General features: G+C 55.7%; 3 protein-coding genes across 9 annotated transcripts in view; 1 reads left to right on the top strand and 2 right to left on the bottom strand.

Moving 5' to 3' along the window:
* TRAP1 (TNF receptor associated protein 1) overlaps nucleotides 1-4,729 on the bottom strand; it is a 48,717-nt gene extending 43,988 nt beyond the window's left edge. Inside the window, exons 1-2 of one of the 2 annotated variants that reach the window (XM_019821039.2) lie at nucleotides 3,659-3,716; nucleotides 2,864-2,954 (exon numbers count right to left, since the gene is read on the bottom strand). In XM_019821039.2, coding sequence (XP_019676598.2) covers nucleotides 2,864-2,954; nucleotides 3,659-3,691 — 124 coding nt within the window. In that variant the 5' untranslated portion in view covers nucleotides 3,692-3,716. Of the gene's footprint in view, nucleotides 1-2,863; nucleotides 2,955-3,658; nucleotides 3,717-4,576 lie in introns of those variants that run through there. The other variant, XM_023246827.2, reaches the window with a different exon arrangement.
* Nucleotides 4,730-4,748: 19 nt separating this feature from the next.
* Nucleotides 4,749-8,435, top strand: LOC123382643. Its single transcript, XM_045048118.1, has 2 exons — nucleotides 4,749-5,525; nucleotides 5,790-8,435. Exon 2 carries the CDS (start codon nucleotides 7,289-7,291, stop codon nucleotides 8,207-8,209), a length of 921 nt encoding a protein of 306 aa, XP_044904053.1. The 5' UTR covers nucleotides 4,749-5,525; nucleotides 5,790-7,288; the 3' UTR covers nucleotides 8,210-8,435.
* Nucleotides 8,436-12,769: 4,334 nt separating this feature from the next.
* Nucleotides 12,770-18,426, bottom strand: part of CREBBP (CREB binding protein) — a 128,730-nt gene continuing 123,073 nt past the window's right edge. For all 6 annotated transcript variants that reach the window (XM_023246594.2, XM_023246595.2, XM_045047926.1 and 3 more), the window contains 3 exons: nucleotides 18,230-18,391; nucleotides 17,714-17,995; nucleotides 12,770-16,005 (listed from right to left, as the gene is read on the bottom strand). In XM_023246594.2, coding sequence (XP_023102362.2) covers nucleotides 13,855-16,005; nucleotides 17,714-17,995; nucleotides 18,230-18,391 — 2,595 coding nt within the window. In that variant the 3' untranslated portion in view covers nucleotides 12,770-13,854. The remainder of the gene's footprint in view (nucleotides 16,006-17,713; nucleotides 17,996-18,229; nucleotides 18,392-18,426) is intronic.

Genomic DNA, 18,426 nt, shown 5'->3' with positions numbered 1-18,426 from the left:
CTGGTGCCTCTTGGGCAGTCGGTCACACACCCTTTGTGTATGTGCTTCGCCCGTGCTGGCCAAGGCCCCAGCACTGCGGTTTACAGAGGTGGCCCTGACATTCACAGTCTAAAGGTTAAGGATCAAACCTATCCTTGTTATGTTATGGTGGCAGCACAAATAGCTGTTTCCCGGGAGGATGCAACCTGAGCCACAAGAGCTGTCCGCTCATCCTGAAAAGAGCCTGGGAACACCTGAAATCTGCCTACTAAATTCTTTCTTTTTTTTTAATTTTTTTTTTCAACGTTTATTTATTTTTGGGACAGAGAGAGACAGAGCATGAACGGGGGAGGGGCAGAGAGAGAGGGAGACACAGAATCGGAAACAGGCTCCAGGCTCCGAGCCATCAGCCCAGAGCCTGACGCGGGGCTCGAACTCACGGACCGCGAGATCGTGACCTGGCTGAAGTCGGACGCTTAACCGACTGCGCCACCCAGGCGCCCCTCTGCCTACTAAATTCTTGAGCCGGCTGCAGCACAATAGGCGGGAGGTTAGAAATTAGATAGCACGCCCCCCCCCCCAACAAAGTAAGGGCACAGGAAGGAAGCAGAATAACACAACCAAAGAACAAAAGCAAGAAATGTGAGGCTGTGGGATTCATTTTGGGAAATAAAACCAACCTGTGTGAGCAACTACAACGACAACGGGAACCCTACTCTTCTGACGTTTCTGGCACTTGGGGCAGACTCCTCGCCCCTTGGAAGTCTCGCCTCTAAGGCAGAAAATTCCAGGAGATGATCCTGCTTACAGAGATTGGAAAAGGCAGAAGACGGTAACTTGAGCACTACAGTGGCTGCCTCATGACGGGTCCTGGAAACATCACTGGTGAGAGCAAGAGCATCCTCGAGATTAGGAAACAGGGCTGAGGGGCTGTGGTGTCTCCAAAGTTACAAAGCCACGTGAAATGACCAACCCGCTACCCTCTCCACCACACAACACAATCATTTGCTTTTGGAGACCAAGTCTGTTTCTCGTTTTTTTTTTTTTTAAGTTTATTTATTTGGGGGGGTGGGGTGGCGAGTAGGGGAGGGGCACAGGAGGGAGAGAGAATCCCAAAGCAGGCTCTGCATTGTCAGCACAGAGCCCGACACGAGGCTCGATTCCACCACCACGAGATCATGACCTGAGCTGCAATCAAGACTCAGATGCTCAACCGAATGAGCCACCCAGGTGCTCCCTGTTGCTGATTTTTCAGGCTCATCATCTCTTGTTTGGGAGGTGGCATTCTTGTTTGTCTACCAGCTACTTCTGTTACTTGTTGCAACTGGTGAAAAAGGCTGATGGCAGTTTAGGTTTTTTACTACTAACGTTACATTTTCATGAATGCCCAGGTTCTGATAGCCCTAACTCCCTATAATAATGACATTTTACCAGGCGAAGGACGTGTTGGTTCCCAACTACCAATCAACGTAAGATTCACCAGGGACGTTATCTGTAACCAGCCACCTGGTCCTGAGGGCGTGCAGAAAATCAGGTGTGTGGACCTCACGGTGCCTGCAGCTGGGCGCTTCCAGCACTGGCCCAGGTCTGGCACTGTGACCACCCTGACAATTACAGAAAATGATCCACAAGTTGACATCTATCAGAACAGAAAGGACATAATTTTCAACCTTATTCACACTCACTCCCCTATACTATTTCTCGTCAAACCCAATCATTCAGAATGGGGCCTTACCTTGCATCTGTGCTCTCAAGACACGGCCCATGACCCTCTCTTCTAGGAGACCCACACAAGCAACCACCCACGTGTTTCTGCACTCCCTGTCTGGCCAGAGGCCTTCAGTATGCCCCGAACACTCGGCAGCCACACGCTCCTACTTAACCTACGACCGCAACAGCACATCATCAGTCACATCATCTCTGAAGTCCCAGAGAGCATTCCAAATATTTTGAGGGGCGCCCGGGTAGCTCAACTGGTTAAGCGTCCTAACTCTTAATAGCAGCTCACGTCGTGATCTCGTGGTTCTTGAGTTTGAGCCCTGCAGTGGGCTATGCAAAACCTTTAAAAATTATTGCATAAAGGGGTGCCTGGGTGGCTCAGTTGGTTGAGCATCAGACTCTTGATGTCTGTTCAGGTCATGACCTCGCATTCATTAGATCAAGCCCCATGTCAAGGCTCCACACTCAGTGGAACCCACTGCCCTCCACTGAGTGTGGAGCCTGTTTGGGATTCTCTCCTTCTCTCTCTGCCCCTCCCCCACTCGTGCTCGCTTACCCTCAAAATAAATACATATTTAAGAAATCGTTTAAAAAAACAGACACCGACATTTAAAACTCAGGGAACAGAAAAAAAGTGTCAAAGATATGAAAAAGAAATTAATATGAGACATACAAAGGGCCATTAAGCAAATGAACACAGTCTAACTACTAAGAAGAAAACGCCTTGATATAAGGAGTCTCATTACCTGCTGATGGGAATACAAATTGCTTAAGCTTTTTTGGACAGTAATTTGGCAACATCAGCTAACATTTCAAATACGCACAGACTCTGAACCATCAATTCTAAAACTCGAATTCTAAAATTCTAAAGAAATACCATACATGTGCACAAAGATTTAAATACTCGTCCATTCTACCTGAAATCATTATTGTATTATATGCTAACTGGGATGTAAATCTTTAAAAATTTAAAAAAATAAAGCCCAGCTGGGAAAAAAAAAGGTCACCCATTCTACACAGTACTTAACAAATATAAAAACCACAGAAACAATCTTGATTATGTCCATTGGGAGCGGGTCACAGATGGACATGAGGGAACAAGTAAGACGCCCAGAGAAGGCACGCTCTAGACACATCCATGCGTAGACCACACACATCCCATTACCAGTCAGCCTCGGATCCCACAGCCTTCCTGCCTGCCAGGGACACCACGTAGCAGCTGATGACACTGTGAGTCGCTCAGAAGATGTTCTCTTCTGTAAGATGAGAATTTGAGATCTGCTTTCTCTGACAGATTGATTTGCTGAGAGTTGACAGGTAAATCCTATCTGCTGACCTCCAAGAAATCGTTCAGGATCTGGCTACTTCTCCCACCTCCCCCATGAGCATCCTGGCGAAGCCACAATCCCGCAGGCCTCCTCCTCGACCCCCACTGCAACCACTGCCCCCTCCTCCAAACCTGTTCCTACATTTATATCTCCTCCACAGTAGGGCAAAATCCTCACAATGGCCAGTGAGGGACTGCCCTCAGTCTCCTGTGGCTCACAGGACACTGCTAATTAAATGCTAAGTCCATAACAAAGGACGCTATGCAGCCACTGGAAAGCCACAGACCAGGGGTATACTGAGCAAGATGTGGAAGCTTTGCAGGGAACGTTATCAACAACTCAGTAGCAGGGGTGCTGGCTTGGGCAGAAGAGCATGCGACTCTGAATCTTAGGGCTGGGGGTCTGAGCTGCACGTTGGGTACACAGAGTACTTAAAATCTTAAAGTACAATTCAGGGGCGCCTGGTGGCTCAGGTCCTGATCTCAAGGTTGGAGCCCCGCATAAGGGCTCTCCGTCAGTGCAGAGCCCGCTTCAGATCCTCTGTCTCTCTTTCTCTCTGCCCCTCCCCTTCTCATGTTCTCTCAAAACTAAATATACATTTTTGTAAAAATTCAGTAACAAACTGCAGATACAGTGTAGGCCCTTTCAGATAAAAATAGACACATCTTGGGGCCCTGGGTGGCTCAGTCGGTTAAGCGTCGAACTTCGGTCAGGTGATGATCTCGCGGTTTGTGAGTTCGAGCCCCGCGCGGGCTCTGTGTTGACAGCTCGGAGCCTGGAGCCTGCTTCGGATTCTGTATCTCCCTCTCCCTCTGCCCCGCCCCGCTTGTGCTCTGTCTCTCAAAAATGAATGTGAAAAAAAGTTTTTTTAAAAAATAGACACAGCTGTTCACGTGTGTGTGAACACCGTGCAAAGAACCTGGAAGCACTCTAAGTCGTTCACCAATGGTTTCTTACCAGTGGGGAAGGAGAAAGATTATGGTTATTCTTCCCCGCCCCACCCCCACCCCACCCCCAGTATTTCCTGGGAATACGGTGAAGAACCATAGTCCGGGGACTGCACCAGGGTAGAACCTGTTCTGCACGGTTCGCAGCCCTGTGCTTTCCCAGGCAGAGCGGACACTCAGGGTTGAAAGAAGCACAGCCAGTGGTTTCTGCATCACGCCCGTATAAAACAACTTGGGGGCGGGGAGGCATGAAATCGCCACGAAGGAGCTTAAATGATCACCCAGGTGAAGTCCGTTATCTAACGCACACGAGCCCTCGCCTTCCACTTTCCGAAAATGCCCTCCGCTGCAGGAGCGAGGAGCGCCCGACCCCTCTGCTTGACCCGGGTCCGAGGGCTCGACGCGAAGAAGCACCTGCAGGAGTCCCGCGGGCCGGGGCGCATCCCCGCTACCTGAGGGCTGGGGAGAAACGCGGACGCACCGCGCGCTCAGCGTTCGCCGGCTGTGTGGCGCATAAATCTCACAGAACCTCCACGTGTCCCACGGAAGAGGAAGCCGGCTCGGGACCGAGGCGGGGCCCGCCTGCCACCCGGCCCCCCTCACCTGTCGGGACGGCCGCCAAAGCTGGCGCCCGCAGACTGCGCCCCCATAGCAGCAGCACCCTCAACTCGCGCGCCATGTCGGTCCTACCCAGCGCCTAGGACACCACGCTCCGCGGGGGGCGGAACGGGGCGGGGCCTTCCTGGGGCGCGGCGCGGTGACGTCACGGAGAGCGCCGGGCTGCCCGGCCCGCTGCCTGCGCCCGCGGGTGGGCGGGGGCCTCCGTGGCGCGGGCGCCGGCTGCCCGCGCGGGGACAGTCGGGCCTGAGGGAGGGCCCTCCGTGACCTTGTGTCGCGTTGTCAAGGACGACGGGACGTGCGCGCGGGCCCTGGGCCCTGGCCCGCCAGCTGGGCCTCACTTCGTGCATCCCCTAAATGGGGCCGACGCCCGCACACACCCGGCTGTGAAAGGTGGCGCCGGGGCGGAAGCAGTGCACGTCCCCGGGGCTTGACGAGTTTGGGGCCGCCGGCTCTACCGAGGCGGGCGGAGGAAGAGATGGGGTGGGTTTCACTCCAAAACGTGAACTCAGGGGCCGCCCCACCGGCAGGACTGGGCATATTCATTCTTTGCCTCCCGCCTTGCTGGAGGTGAGGCTGAAGTTGAGACCGCAACTCCTTTTATTTTAATTAAGAAAAAAAAAATTCTTTTTTTTTTGAATTGAAGTGTGGTTGACACACAAAGTTCCAGGCATGGAACGTAGTGATTCAGCGGCGCCGCACCTCGTGCTGCGCTTGCTCGCTGCGAGCTACCCTAGACACCCACGGCGCCACTCCTTCTCGGCCTGTGACTGTCGTCGCTGTGCCGTGCTTTTCCCGTCGCTGTGCGGTACTTTTCCTGCCCACGTCAACGCCCCCTTCTCGCCGAGTGCCATGGCTCACAACGTGCCCGGGCGGCTCCCCAAGTGATTCGGAGGCTCACCGACACAATCCTGCGGAAACGGAGGTGCTCGAGGTTTGTCCGGCGCTGCAAAGTACGGGAGTCAGGAGAGCCTCACCACCCCCCCCCCCCCCCAGCGGGGACGTAGTTGGAGTGCTTCGGGGATTCTTCCAGGTGGAAGGTGTCAAGGTTGAGCCCCACGTGCCAGGCTTCAGCAACTCAGGGATGATGGGATTTTTTTTTTAAAGTTTATTTACTTTGAGGAAGAGGGGGAGAACGAGTAGGGGAGGGACAGAGAGGGAGAGAGAATCCCAAGCAGCTTCCACGCTGTCATTGCAGAGCCTGATGAGAGACTCAAACGCCTGAACCTTGAGATCATGACCTGAGCCAAAATCAAGAGTCATACGCTCAGCCGACTGAGCCACCCAGGCGCCCCGGGATGATGGGATTTTTTTTTTTTTTTTAACCAATTTTATAAACCTTCTTACAAGGTACCTTAATTTTTGAAGCTCTAAAAATAGGAGTATTGAGGAGCCAGACAGTCCTGCAGATGCTGGGTGTTGTCTGAAAGCTATTACTGTTTTAGTGTTCAGGCCTCAGGAACAAGTGTGCCCACCCCCAGCAGGCACAGACCTGTACAGACCCCGTTTGGAACAAGGGCAGCTGCAGTGTGGAGACTCTGGCTGCAGCTTCAGAGGCAGTAACGCTCCCTGGCTTTTGGAGGCATCAAAATGTTCAAATTCAGAGAAACAACTAATGGCCTGGTGGGACCTGATCAGGGTTTTGCGCGTCTCTCTCTCTTTTTTAATGTTTATTTTTGAGAGAGAGAGAGAGGTGCGGAGTGCGAGTGGGGGAGGAGAAGAGAGGGAGACACAGAATCCAAAGTGGGCTCCAGGCTCTGAGCTGTCAGCACAGAGCCAGAGGCGGGGCTTGAACTCACGAACCATGAGATCATGACCTGGGCCGAGGTCGAACACTTAACCAACGGAGCCACCCAGGCATCCTGCGCATCTCCTAAAGTCCTTTGTAGGACTTGACACCAACTCGGCATGGTTCAGAACTCAGAAACATAACCTTTTGCTGATTCACTCGACAGCCGTCTCGGTGTATTTAATGAACGTCAACCCTCTGCTAACTCCAGATACCTGCCCACCGCAGTGCAAGATCTGGTGAGAACCTAGGCCCCGACGCCCACTTGTACACATGCTGACTGTGGGATCTGGTCAGAAGCAAGACCTGTGGCCCTTTGTGGAGGCAGGTATAGCCACTTAGGACCTGGCCTGGAACTAACTAGAACATTTCTGATTTCACTGGGTGACTCTGAGGCTTTTTCTCCAAATCATTTCTTCTGTTTGTCAGTGTCCACTTTTAATTCCACCATCAAAGACATTGGAAATGTCACAAGTTGATGCCACAGATCCCCCAAACTTTCAGGAGTGACTGGACCGAAGGCCTTTGTCCCTTTTCATGCCTTATGGCAATGGCATTTGGTCCAGGCCCCTGCCCTTGGCAATCCCGTGAACATGGTCTGTGCCCCACCTAGTGGCTCCCAGCCTCCCTGTCCAGCATTGACAATGTAAGAAAGCTGAGTCCGAACAACCACAAAGTGTCACTGCTGGGGTCTTTTCTGAGCACGTCTGGCTCAGGGGAAGCCAGGGTGAAGGAGGCAGCCACCTCTCCCACCGCATGTATTCCTGGAAACTTCCACTGGGGGATACCACTTGGAGAACTAGCCTCGAGGGCATGTTTGGAAAGATGCCTTCTGTCCTGGCAAAGCACTCTGGTCACATTTTTCCCCCAATTTGTAGATGAGGTCATTGTAGGCACTGGAATAAAAAATGTCCACCCAAACTCAATCCGTGGCGTCCATGGCTTGCAAATTAAAAATTAGTTTGGCGCGAGAGACCCTCGAGCGTGGAGAAGCCACTTTGTTCTGTGCACGGTTGGGCGCGTGTGTGCATGCGGGCTCAGGTGATGGCCCTGTAGTTCCTCGAGCCACCACTATCACCTTGACCCGTGTAGCGAGCAGAAAGGCTGCCTGGGGAGGCCTTGCCTGCCTGCGGCCCCTTCCTCTGCTCAGCACGGCTTCCTGGTGGCTGCGGGGCCCCTCTCGATGTCTGCTCTGTGCCAGTGAGGCTCTGCCCCCTTCAGGACCCTTGGCCTGGCTGGGTGCCAGGGAGCCCCACTCCAGCCAGAAGCCCAGGCCCGGTGGGATCCTGAGCAGCACCTGGCATCAGGCCTGCGGAGCCCCTCACCAAGACTGCATCTCTGCAGGTTTGAAGCGGGTCCCCTCCGTCAGGATTCTCCGGTCCAGTGGGGTATGGGAGGGCAGGGTGGAAACGCCGCCAGGCACAGGTCAGAGGGGGCCATGGTCTCAGCGTCAGCCAGGTGTCTCCGGAGTGTTGGGTGTTTGGGAAACGGGAAGGATGGGACTGACCCCAGCACTTGCTCCACGTGGCACACAAGCGTTTTCCCATCGCCTGGAAGTCGCCTGGGGGAGCAGGGCACTCCTGCTTCTGGGGCAGAGCAAGAGGGATGGCGCCCCCTCAGGTGTCCTCACAGTCTGTCTGCACTTTGTACGATGCGCTTCACGGTCAGGACGTCTTCCTGTGCCTCTTTGCCCTGGGCTCCGCCTTAACTCCTGTCCTGTTCAGGGGACCTGGGGCTGCCAGTGGTCCCACCAGGTACTTATTCAGGGGGTTGAGGACAAAGGGGACAGAAGATGCCAGCTGGGAACAAATGCTGTGAAGGAGGCCTAAGAACCATTTGACCAAACCCCCTTTCCCTACACCCATATTTATCGTGAATATTGAAACTAAAGCAGTTGTGGGAGGCCTGGCTGGCTTGTCTGTGGACTATGCAGCTCTTGGGGTTGTGGGTTCGAGCCTCACATGGGGTGTAGAGATTACTTTAAAAAAGTCTTTAAGAAGGGGCACCTGAGTGGCTCAGTCAGTTGGGTGGCCAACTTCGGCTCACATCATGATCTCAGGGTCCGTCGGTTCGAGCCGCGCGTCGGGCTCTGTGCTGACAGCTCAGAGCCTGGAGCCTGCTTTAAATTGTGTCTCCTCCTCTCTCTGCCCCTCCCCCACTTGCACTCTCTCTCTCTCTCTCTCTCTCAAAAATAAACATTTTTTAAAAATCTTTAAGAAAAAAAAGACTAATGCAATTTCAAAGTCAAGATGGTTGTTCTTGGATCCCCTTATGGCCTTGCTATTCAAAGTGAAGGCTTAGTGGGGCGCCTGAGTGGCTCAGTCGGCTGAGCATCCGACTTCGGCTCAGGTCATGATCTCGCAGTTCGTGGATTTGAGCCCCGCGTCGGGCTCTGGGCTGACAGCTCAGGGCTTGGAGCCCGCTTCAGATTCTGTGTCTCCCTCAGTCTGCCCCTCCGCTGCTTGCACTCTGTCTCTCTCATTGTCACACAAATAAATAAACATTAAAAAAAAAATTAAATCCAAAGTGCAGACTGAGAGCCAGGACTCATCTGGGAGCTCATTAGAAACTCAGAAGCTGGGGTGCTTCAGTCCATTAAACGTCCAACTTTGGCTCAGGTCATGATCTCATGGTTTGTGAGTTTGAGCCCCGCCTCGGGCTCTGTGCTGTCAGTGCAGAGCCTGCTTGGGATTCTCTCTCTCTCTGACCCTCCCATGTGTGATCTCTCTCTCTCAAAATAAAATAAAAAGAAAAAAAAAAAACACCCTTAAAAAAAAAAACAAAAAACACTCAGAAGCTCAGTTTGCCCACCCCCTGGGCCCAGACCTACCATGTCAGGAGGTCAGCGAGATCCCAGATGAGGCGTCTGTGTGTCAGAGCTGGAGAAGTGCTGTCCCAGAGCCCACGCCTGCTTACTTCATGGACAACCAGAAGCCACAGGTGTGCATCCCTAAAAATTGCCTGTTCTGGAGGGAAAGGGGCCTCGGCTCGGGACCCAATCTCGTCTTTCCCGCCCTCTCCCCGCGAGAACCCCCTTTTCTCACCCGGGAAGCCGGAGCCGCCCAGAACTCAACTGTCGAGAGGGTTGGGACCGGTGAGAACCGGCCTCCCTGGAAGGTCGGTGCGTCCCCTGTGCTTTCGCCTGTGGAGGTCCAGCCCTCAGCGGGGACACTGGTTCTGGCTGAACACCAGGTGACTCTGAACGCCTCTTGGTGCGGTTCCTGGCCTCCCTCAAGTCTGCTGCCCTTTTCTCTGCACCTCCCAGACTCAGGAGAGCGGCTGCGACGTGAGTGTCTGGTCCCCAAGACTCTCCCTCCCTAGAGCTGGCTCCAGACGCCTCCCTCGTGGCAGCACAAGAGACAACCCTCCCTCTTCTGAGGCCCCCAAACCTGTGCCACACATGAGGGGTCCTGGAGAGACACAGGGAGAGTCCTGGTGCAGGGAGCCATCCTCCTCAGGACGTCCTCTCTGGACATTTTCCTAAAAGACCTGCAGACACATGGTCCCCACCCTTACTCGCGACAGTCTCTAAACCCCACTACTACCCTTAAGGATCTTTTCGTCTGAACTTTGTTGATAGGCTGGTATAGAATCACTTGAAACATCGCCTAGAAGAGGCTTCCTTGTGGCTGGCCCAGAGAATAAGGCCCACTTCAGCGGCAGCCCTCTTCAGGCACCAGGTTAAGGTCACTGACACTGTGGACAGTAGGCTGACGCCCAGTGAACCGGTGGACACCAGACACCGGGCACCAGGCAGGGCGAGTCCACTTGGTCCTGTGGCAGGACTTGGTTACCACTTACTGTCTGTGACGTTTGAGGGCTTACGAGCGATTGTAATGCCCCCGCTTGCCTGAGGTCTCCCCAAAGTGAGTTCTAGGTGAGCCTGCGAAACAAGGAGTGGAGAAAAGCTCCTTTCAGGCGTGGCTCCGGCTGAGCGGCCCACACCTGCTCACTCGCAACCCGGGCCCCGGCTCCTGGCTGCCGCCACCCAGACGCTGCAGACCCGCACGTCCCGTGAGCTCACTTCCCGCTCGCCTATGGCCCCTCAAACGTGCCTGAATCACCGCAAGCCAGGTGTTCGGTCAGCGCCCGCGCATGCTCCGCTGGGTGAAGGCATCTCACGCTGGAGCCACAGTCGACGCAGCCTGGGAAACCCTCTGTAGGGAGGCACCTAAAACACCACGCTGCCCTCTTGACTCACCGGGGTTCCCGTCCTCCAGTTTGTCCTCTAGCCTGGAGGCTACGTGCACTCAAATTTCCTGTTTCCTTACTCTTGACTTTACACGTCGAAATTACACCTGGGTAACCCAGTGGGACGAACAGGGCATCCCAGGAAGGTGCAGTGTGGCTTTCGGAGCCCGGAGCCCAAGTGGACTTTGTCCCCATCCCCACGCCGGCTTCCCAGCACTATCCTCAGCACTATCCTCGGGCGAGGGAGGGGCTTCCCGAAGGTGCGCTGGTGACCAACCAGCACTCAGCTCCTTCATCAAAGAACTCTGCTTTGTCTGAGCGGCTTCCCCCCCCCCCCCCCCCCCCCCCGCCCCTGCTGTGCCCGAAGCACGTTCGGGCTTAAACAGAATCTTTGGTTCCATCTAGTAAAAGTAAAAAAATAATAATAATAATAATAAAATTTAAAAAAAATAATAAAAAGAAAAAAGAGGAAGTTACATCTACAGCCTGAGATCTTATAAGCAGAACACTCTCCGACTCGTCTTCCAGAAATTACACCCTATTCCTGTTTCCAACATGCTAAGTTCTTAGGAACATGATCAAACACACGTACCGGACGCACTCAGCTGAGACCCTTGAACCTTACAAAGGCTAGCTCTAAGCCAATACTAAGGGTCAGAGCCAACTGGGACCATCGTTGAATCCAAGCAGTTTTACCAGCTTTTATTATAAACACCAGCACATTTCAAGTTTCCTCTTTTTGATCACAAATATAGGACTTTTTCTTCTCCTCTTTAGTATACAGCATGAGACACAGCGCCCGGGCCTGGCAGCTCTTACAGAAACCTCCTTACGCCCAGTGCAGGGTTAATCCGCAGACCGCGCGCCCTCGGCCGCATCCTTTGGCGGGTCACACAGGACGTGGACTCCAAGGAGATGAGATGTGGCCACAAAGTTTTGGATTCTAGGAGGACCTGAAAAAGTTGCCCCCACCCCCACCCCACCCCCACCACTTGACTGCACCGAATGGCCGTCCTGCTCCTCCAGGGCCCAGACAGGTCACCGCTTCTGCCCGAACACGGGCTCAGGGTTGGACCGTCAGCGGGGAGGGTGCTTCGGCAGACGGTCCCAGATTCGAGAAGCAAGCAGGCAGAGCAAGGATGGCCAGAGGGCCACTGGCGGGCCGTGGCCCTGCTTTCTCTTCGGGCATGTGGCGGAGGCGGGGGTTGGTTGGCAGTGCTGATGACGGTCTGTTGATCTGGCTTCACCTACGGGGAAGCTCTGTGCTAGGGCGGATATTTCAGAAAATTTCCTCAAATTTAGATTCCCAAATCAAGTATTTTGAAATTACCTCTGTGAATACAGGGCCAAAAGGGAAACTATTTGAGTCAAGAGCTCTGACTTGGCTGCCACGACCCCCTAATCGGGGAGCCGGGGATACAAGGGCTGGGACTCGACTCCCTTGTGCTCGGGAGGGGGTGGGTGGGGTTCTGGAGAACACACGTGCATGCTCCCACAGAGACGTGATGTTTACGGCATCCAGGGTCTCAACTCTCACCTTCTTGTTAAGGGCATCTGACACTGGACCCGGGGGTGAGGTGGGGGACCGTGTGGCCAACGTGCCCGTCCCCTTTCACCACAGCGCTGCCTCCGTGGCCTCAGGGCGGGGGCACCTCCCTGTCTCTAGAGGGTGGAGGAGAAAGGCCACAGCTCTTCTCGGCACCCCCCAGCGTGCGGCATCCTCCCCCTGCGGAACACAGGATCTGGGGATCCCGAAGAGAAGCAGGTACCACCTCCAGTCCCCGGGGCACCTGTTGCATCAACTCTGGGGTTTACATACAGGAAGGGGAAGGGGGTGCTGTTGCCAACAACAGGAACCGTCCCTGCTCTGGGTTTTCTCGAGTGTTCCGGGAAGAGGACAGGAGGCAAAGTGTTGTTCGGACCCATCTGCACCCCTAACCGTGGGTGACGTTCCCCGTGGGGCACTGAGTACATGAGGCCATCCCCGAGCTTTGCCCCCTCGGTCCCTGCAGAGAGAAGCCGCGGGCTCGGCTGGGCCTGGCTGCCACCCGCACGGCCCCCCAGGCCCGTGATCCCCACCTCTCCGCCAGGAGCAATCCACCAGAATCGTGTCTTACAAAGAACAGACTCCAAAAATATATATAAATAAATAAAAACCTTAAACATTCTTACAGGGATCTTAAAGAACAGAATACATGTTAAAAACTTCAGTAATTTATATCAATTTTAAGCGGTACTTTATATACAATGGGGGGGAAAACACATGCATAGTCCAAATACAATGTTGAAAACAGCATTTTCATAACAAAACCCCGAACACTAAGTGTTAATACCATGTACATGAATTCAAGAAGGACCACCCTTTTTGTCTGTTGCACACAGTTTATTTAACAATATGATATAAGAAATGAGTTGGTACTTTACCATTCTATACAGTGATTGAATCTTCTTGAATTTTCTTATTTATAGTAATTATAGCGCTTGCATGATTTACACTAGAATTGCTTTTCCTCATTTCAAGTTTCACATAGAAGAAAGAAAAGAATGCTTCTTCTCTATTAACATTAGCATGGTCTAAGAGAGTGATCATCTCTATTTTTTGTCTAAAACCAGTTTTATCAGAGAAACAAAGCAACAATTTCTACATCTGCAAGACAAGAGTTTGGCGTAAGCCAGTATGTATAGATAGGTGTGTGTGGGTGTGTACGTGTGTGCGCGCAGGAGCCGACTCCTACCGTCCAGGGGTAATACTTGGAGAACGCCCACAGAGTTCACTATAGAAAAAATCTTCCCGCAACGTCAGAAAGTTATCGGGATACATTATAAGCTTGCATTATTTCAAGAATCAGTTTCTGAATATTATTTTTCTTCTCACTTTTAAACATAAATGTTTAAAGTCTTGAAAATACAAATAAAAAATATGAATATAATGAACTTGTTTTTCCCGTTAAAAAAAGGCATGAGTCACCAGCAATGACGACAAAAAGAATCCAAACAAAACCCCCCTCCCCCCAAAACAAAAAAACAAAAACAGAAAACAAAAAACAAAAAGAGAGAGAGAGAGAGAGAAAGAGAGAGAGAGAGAGACCAGATATTTAAATCAACTGGTTTTTAACAAAAAAATATATTCTTTGTATTGTTTCTTTAAACAGCAATCTACCCTTCCATGGCTCGGAAGTAGCAGTTCCATCTAGGGATAAAAAGAGCCCAGATGCCTGGATTTCAGTACAAAAGGTCCAAGAACATGAAAGGGGAAACAAAAAAAAGCGATGCTCTCGCAATGCTACAAACCCTCCACAAACTTTTCTAGGGTGTCTCCTGTGGTGTCGCCGACCAGGGACAGCTCACTGGACAACGCACTCCTGTTGGGGGTGTTCAGCTGGGGGAGCATTGCACTCTGTTCGGGGTTCCCCAAGTGTCCCTGATCTATGGAGCTGGCCATGGTGACCGCGAGTCCTGGGTGGGGGGAACCGGTCTGGGGCGAGACGTGGTGCGGCGAAGGCTGGGGCTGGATCCGTGGCGACGGGCTGGAATGTGGAGGCTGGGACTGGGGCCGCGGAGACTGGACAGGGGCCGGGGACCGCACCTGGCTACTGAGGGACGTGGCCATCTGCTGGCCGGGGAGGTGCGAGGCCTGGGGCTGTCCTGAGAGCATGTGCTGCTGGGGGCTCATGGGGTTCGGCTGGCCCGGGGACCCGATCTGCTGCTTCATCTGCTGCTGCTGCAGAATCCGCTGCTGCAGGGCCTGCTGGATGTTGGGGGTGCCGTCCGCGCCCAGCCCGGGCTGCCCCATCTGGCCGAGCTGTCCCATCTGAGCCGCCATCTGGCCCATGGAGCTGCCCTGGATGGGGAGGTGCTGCTGCATCCGCTGCTGCTGCATGGCCGGCGGGTAGCCTCCGGGTCCCTGGGGCTGCTGGAACTGGCCGTGCCCGGCCATGCCCCCCGCCATGCCCGCGCCGCCCTGTGGCGGTGGCGGCGGCGGCGGCTGCTGCTGCTGCTGTTGCTGCTGCTGCAGCAGCTGCCGGCGCAGCATCTCTCTGTACTGCGGGTTCATGCTCGCCATGCTGGGGTTGTGCCCCGGGTTCATGATGTTCAGGGCCTGGCCCTGGGGGTTCAGGCCTCCCATCGCCTGCTGCTGCGGGGGCACGCCGGGCCGGGGCCCGCCGGCTTGCATGGCGTTCAGGTTCTGCAGGCCGGGCTGCTGGTGCAGGCCGGGCTGGGCCTGGAGGCCGGGCTGGGGCTGGAGGCCGGGCTGGGGCTGGAGGCCGGGCTGACTGGCCACGTACTTGGCCGTGCGCTGCTTGATGAAAGCCGCCATCAGCTGGGGGTTTGACTTGAGGATGTTGAGCACCTGCTGCTGCTGCTGCGGGGAGCTGGGCGACTTCAGGGTCCGCAACAGGTCCTGCAGGGCGCCGGGCGAGATGCTCCGGGGCGGCTGCACGCTGGGCATCCGAGGCCCTGCCACGGCCGGCTGGGCCTGCATGGACATCACGGGCCTGGGCATGCCCGGCATCGGCTGCTGCTGGGGGAGAGGCGCCTGCTGCCACTGCCCGGGCGGCAGGTTGGGCACGACGGGCCCGCTGACCGGGCCGGGCCGGGGCACGTTCAGGCCCGCGGGGGCCATCTGGCCCACCGGGGTCACCATGCCCGTGCGCCCCGGGGGCACGCCGTTGTTGATGTTCACCCGGTACAGGTGCTGCTGCTGCTGCGCCTCGCGCTCGATCTGCCGGGCCGCTTCCACCGCGGCCGGCGGGGGCTGGGCGGGGGGCGGCGGGGCCGGCACCTGGTTGGCGGGCTTCCCGGCGGACACCGTGGTGGGGGGCTGAGTCCGGGCCACGCCGGGGAAGCCGGCCGGTGACATGCTCACGGGCGAGGGCTGGGGCTGGGCGGGTGGCTGCGGCGTCTGGGGCGTGCTGGGCTGCTGCGTGGGGGTCCCGGGCGGCGCTGAGGTAGGGGAAGGCAGACTCTGCTGAGGCACGTTGCGGGTGTTCATGGTGGCCATCCGCCGGCGCATGAGCTGAGCCTGCTGCAGGCGGTGCTGGATCTGCTGCTGGCGGAGCTTGTGTTTGATGTTGAGGCAGAAGGGCACCGGGCATTTGTTCTCCTGGCAGTGTTTGGCGTGGTAGCAGCAGAGGGCGATGAGCTGCTTGCACACCGGGCAGCCCCCGTTGGTCTTGCGCTTGCAGCCCTTGGTGTGCTGCACCACCCGCTTCATCTTCTGGCAGGACGGCAGCGAGCAGTTGGCGTTGCGGCACTGGCAGGCGTGCACCAGGGACTGGATGCAGCGCTGGATGCTCAGGCGCCGCGACTCCTGGGGGCTCTTGGACTGCGGCTCGCCCTGGCTGCTGCCCTCGTCGTCCAGGCCCAGCCCCCACTTCACCATCTTGTGGGCGTGGCTCTTCGTGTTGTAGCAGTTGATGCACAGGTCGTAGTCCTGCGGACAGGGAGGGGGCGCGGGCGGGGGTCAGCGCGAAGCCGGCACGGCCCGGCGGCCCCCCCGACACGTCCGGCCCCGCGGTCTCACCCCTGTCCCCTCTCCTGCCTCCCTCTGCCCCTGAGGAACGCTGCGCAGACCCACCGTGTCCTGCTCCCGTACCTGGCCGGGGAAGACTGACAGTTCCTCCCAAGCTCACTGAAGTGCCACCGATCTGGGTTTCTAGAAACCGGCCCTCACCCTCTGGGGTCGCTACCGGGCACCCCGGTGTGTCCCCAGAGTTCTGCAGGGCAGCCCAGAAGGGTCTTCACCAGAAGACCTTCACCAGAAGGCCTTCACCAGAAGACAGGCCCGGGGCTCAGACCACAGTGACAAAATGCATGCGCTCAGAGGTCTTAAAAGTTGCACCTGGAGACGGGGGCAACCCAGAGCCAAGTCTAGAGAAGGAAGCCCTGTGACCAAAACCAATCCTTTGGTTTGTGTTTTCATATTTATTTACTTACTTATTTTGAGAGAGAGAGAGAGCGAGAGAGGAGAGAGAGCGAGAGAGGAGAGCGAGAGAGTGCAAAAGCGTGCACTCACATGCCACAGAGACAGAGAGAGGAAAAGAGAGAATCCCAAGCAGGCTCCATGTTCAGCACAGAGCCCGATGTGGGGCTCGATCCGACAACCCTGGGATCATGACCTGAACTGAAATCAAGAGCCGGATACTCAACCGACTGAGCCACCCAGGAGCCCCAGATCCGATCCTTTTTGAGAAAGGACACGAAGATCCCAATAGCGGGAAGTGACAAAGAACCAAAGAAAGCTAGACAAAGTGGGGAATGAAAACAAAGGCATTACAGAGGCCCCATGTGCCCCCTCAACATGAGACCACAGAGCTGCTCCTATGGGCATGTGACTCTGGGGACCATTCTGAACAGTGACACTGGTGAGGTGAGGAGTGGGTGGGGGGATGGAGTCTGTGACTATCTGTTGGGGGAGACAAAGGGCCCACGACAGCCCACACCCCTTCTCAGAGGGGAGCCAGTGTAGGCAATCACGGGGTCCACCAGGACAAGGGAGGAGGGGTCCAGGACCCCTAACCAAAGGGGCCCAGTACGACACTAGGGCAGGGGAATCCCAGCCTCTCAGCAAGCCTAGAACTGGAGGCATGGAAAGGGGAAACCAGTCGGAATCCTGGCGGAAGGGAAGCACAGCCCGCCTCTCTCCTGCTCCTGCCCGGGCACGAGGTCCCCGGATGTGCCGGACACACGGCCCGCATAAGCAAAAAACCAGGGGTAAGACGAAAGTGCTCCGTGACCATCTTGTCCCGAACAAGTCAGCACAAACACCACCTCCCCTGGGAAACCTGCCGGCTCCTGCCGGGGGCCAAGCATACCCCGGACACGCATCTGTGGCCTTGCGGTAATGCTCGCTTGGGCCGGGACCGTACCAGGCTCTGTGAAAGGAGATGGGCTTCTTCCTTCCTATCCTGGATGCCCGTCGTTGAGTCTGGAGCTGTGTACCACACACCCCTGACCCACACTGACCAGGACCCTTGTATTCGTGAGCTCAAAAACATCCACCTCGTGACCAACAGCACCCCAGAGGACCAGGAGGCAGATGAGCCTCTTTCGTTCGGTCACTCTGTTCCCCCAGGAAACGGCCACCGTCTAGGAGCTCAGTGTAGGCTGCCGACGCGCAGAGGGCGAGGACGGGGGCCTACCTCGCACACGGTGCAGTGCCAGCGCGTCTCCACGTGGTGCTTGCACTCGTTGCAGGTGTAGACAAACCGGTCCTGGCCCTGTGTGTGCAGCTCCACCAGCATGCACAGCGTGGACCACTTGGACCGGCGCAGGGACGAGAACTCCCAGTGCTTGTCTCTGGCAAGGGTGAGGAAGGCGTCACGCCCGTCCATGAGGTCACAGCTGAGCAGGGGGTCAGGGTCGACGATGGGGGGCAGTGTGTTGATGACGGGCCCGGCGTGCAGGTGAATCACAAAGAAGACCTGTGGGCGAGAGTGGCGTGAGCCCCCCGCGGAGGGCAGGCGTGCTGGCGCCCAGGACCACCCAGGCTCCCTGGGGCCGCCCGGAGTCGGCGGCGTGCCGTGTGGGTCACGTGACCGGCAGCTCTACCTTCTCCGGGCTGGCCCTGCCCGACAGCCCCGGGCCCCCTCCTCTATCCTGCAGCCCAGGAAGGGCGCCAACACAGGCCCCCCAAGAGCCCACCCGTGCGTCTCTACCTCTTTGTGCTTCTCCATGGTGGCGTAGAGCTTCTGGGACAAGTCGTTGGACACGTTGGGCATGCTGGGCTTCTTTTTGTTGGCTCGACTGATGCTGCTTTTATTCTTATTGGTTTTCTTGTTGTTCTTCTTCTTGGCATTCTTGCTGTCACCCTGGCTGCCCTAAAATGACAGGCAAAGCTGTCTGACAAGCCCAG

This window comes from Felis catus, chromosome E3 (genome assembly GCF_018350175.1).
Source record: "Felis catus isolate Fca126 chromosome E3, F.catus_Fca126_mat1.0, whole genome shotgun sequence".
In the NCBI taxonomy this organism is placed as follows: domain Eukaryota; kingdom Metazoa; phylum Chordata; class Mammalia; order Carnivora; family Felidae; genus Felis; species Felis catus.
This window is presented reverse-complemented; position numbering and strand designations above follow the sequence as displayed.

Bases quoted from the DNA above. Each gene is read 5' to 3' on its own strand.
- LOC123382643 (XM_045048118.1), top strand. From the start codon at position 7,289: ATGTCCACCCAAACTCAATCCGTGGCGTCCATGGCTTGCAAATTAAAA.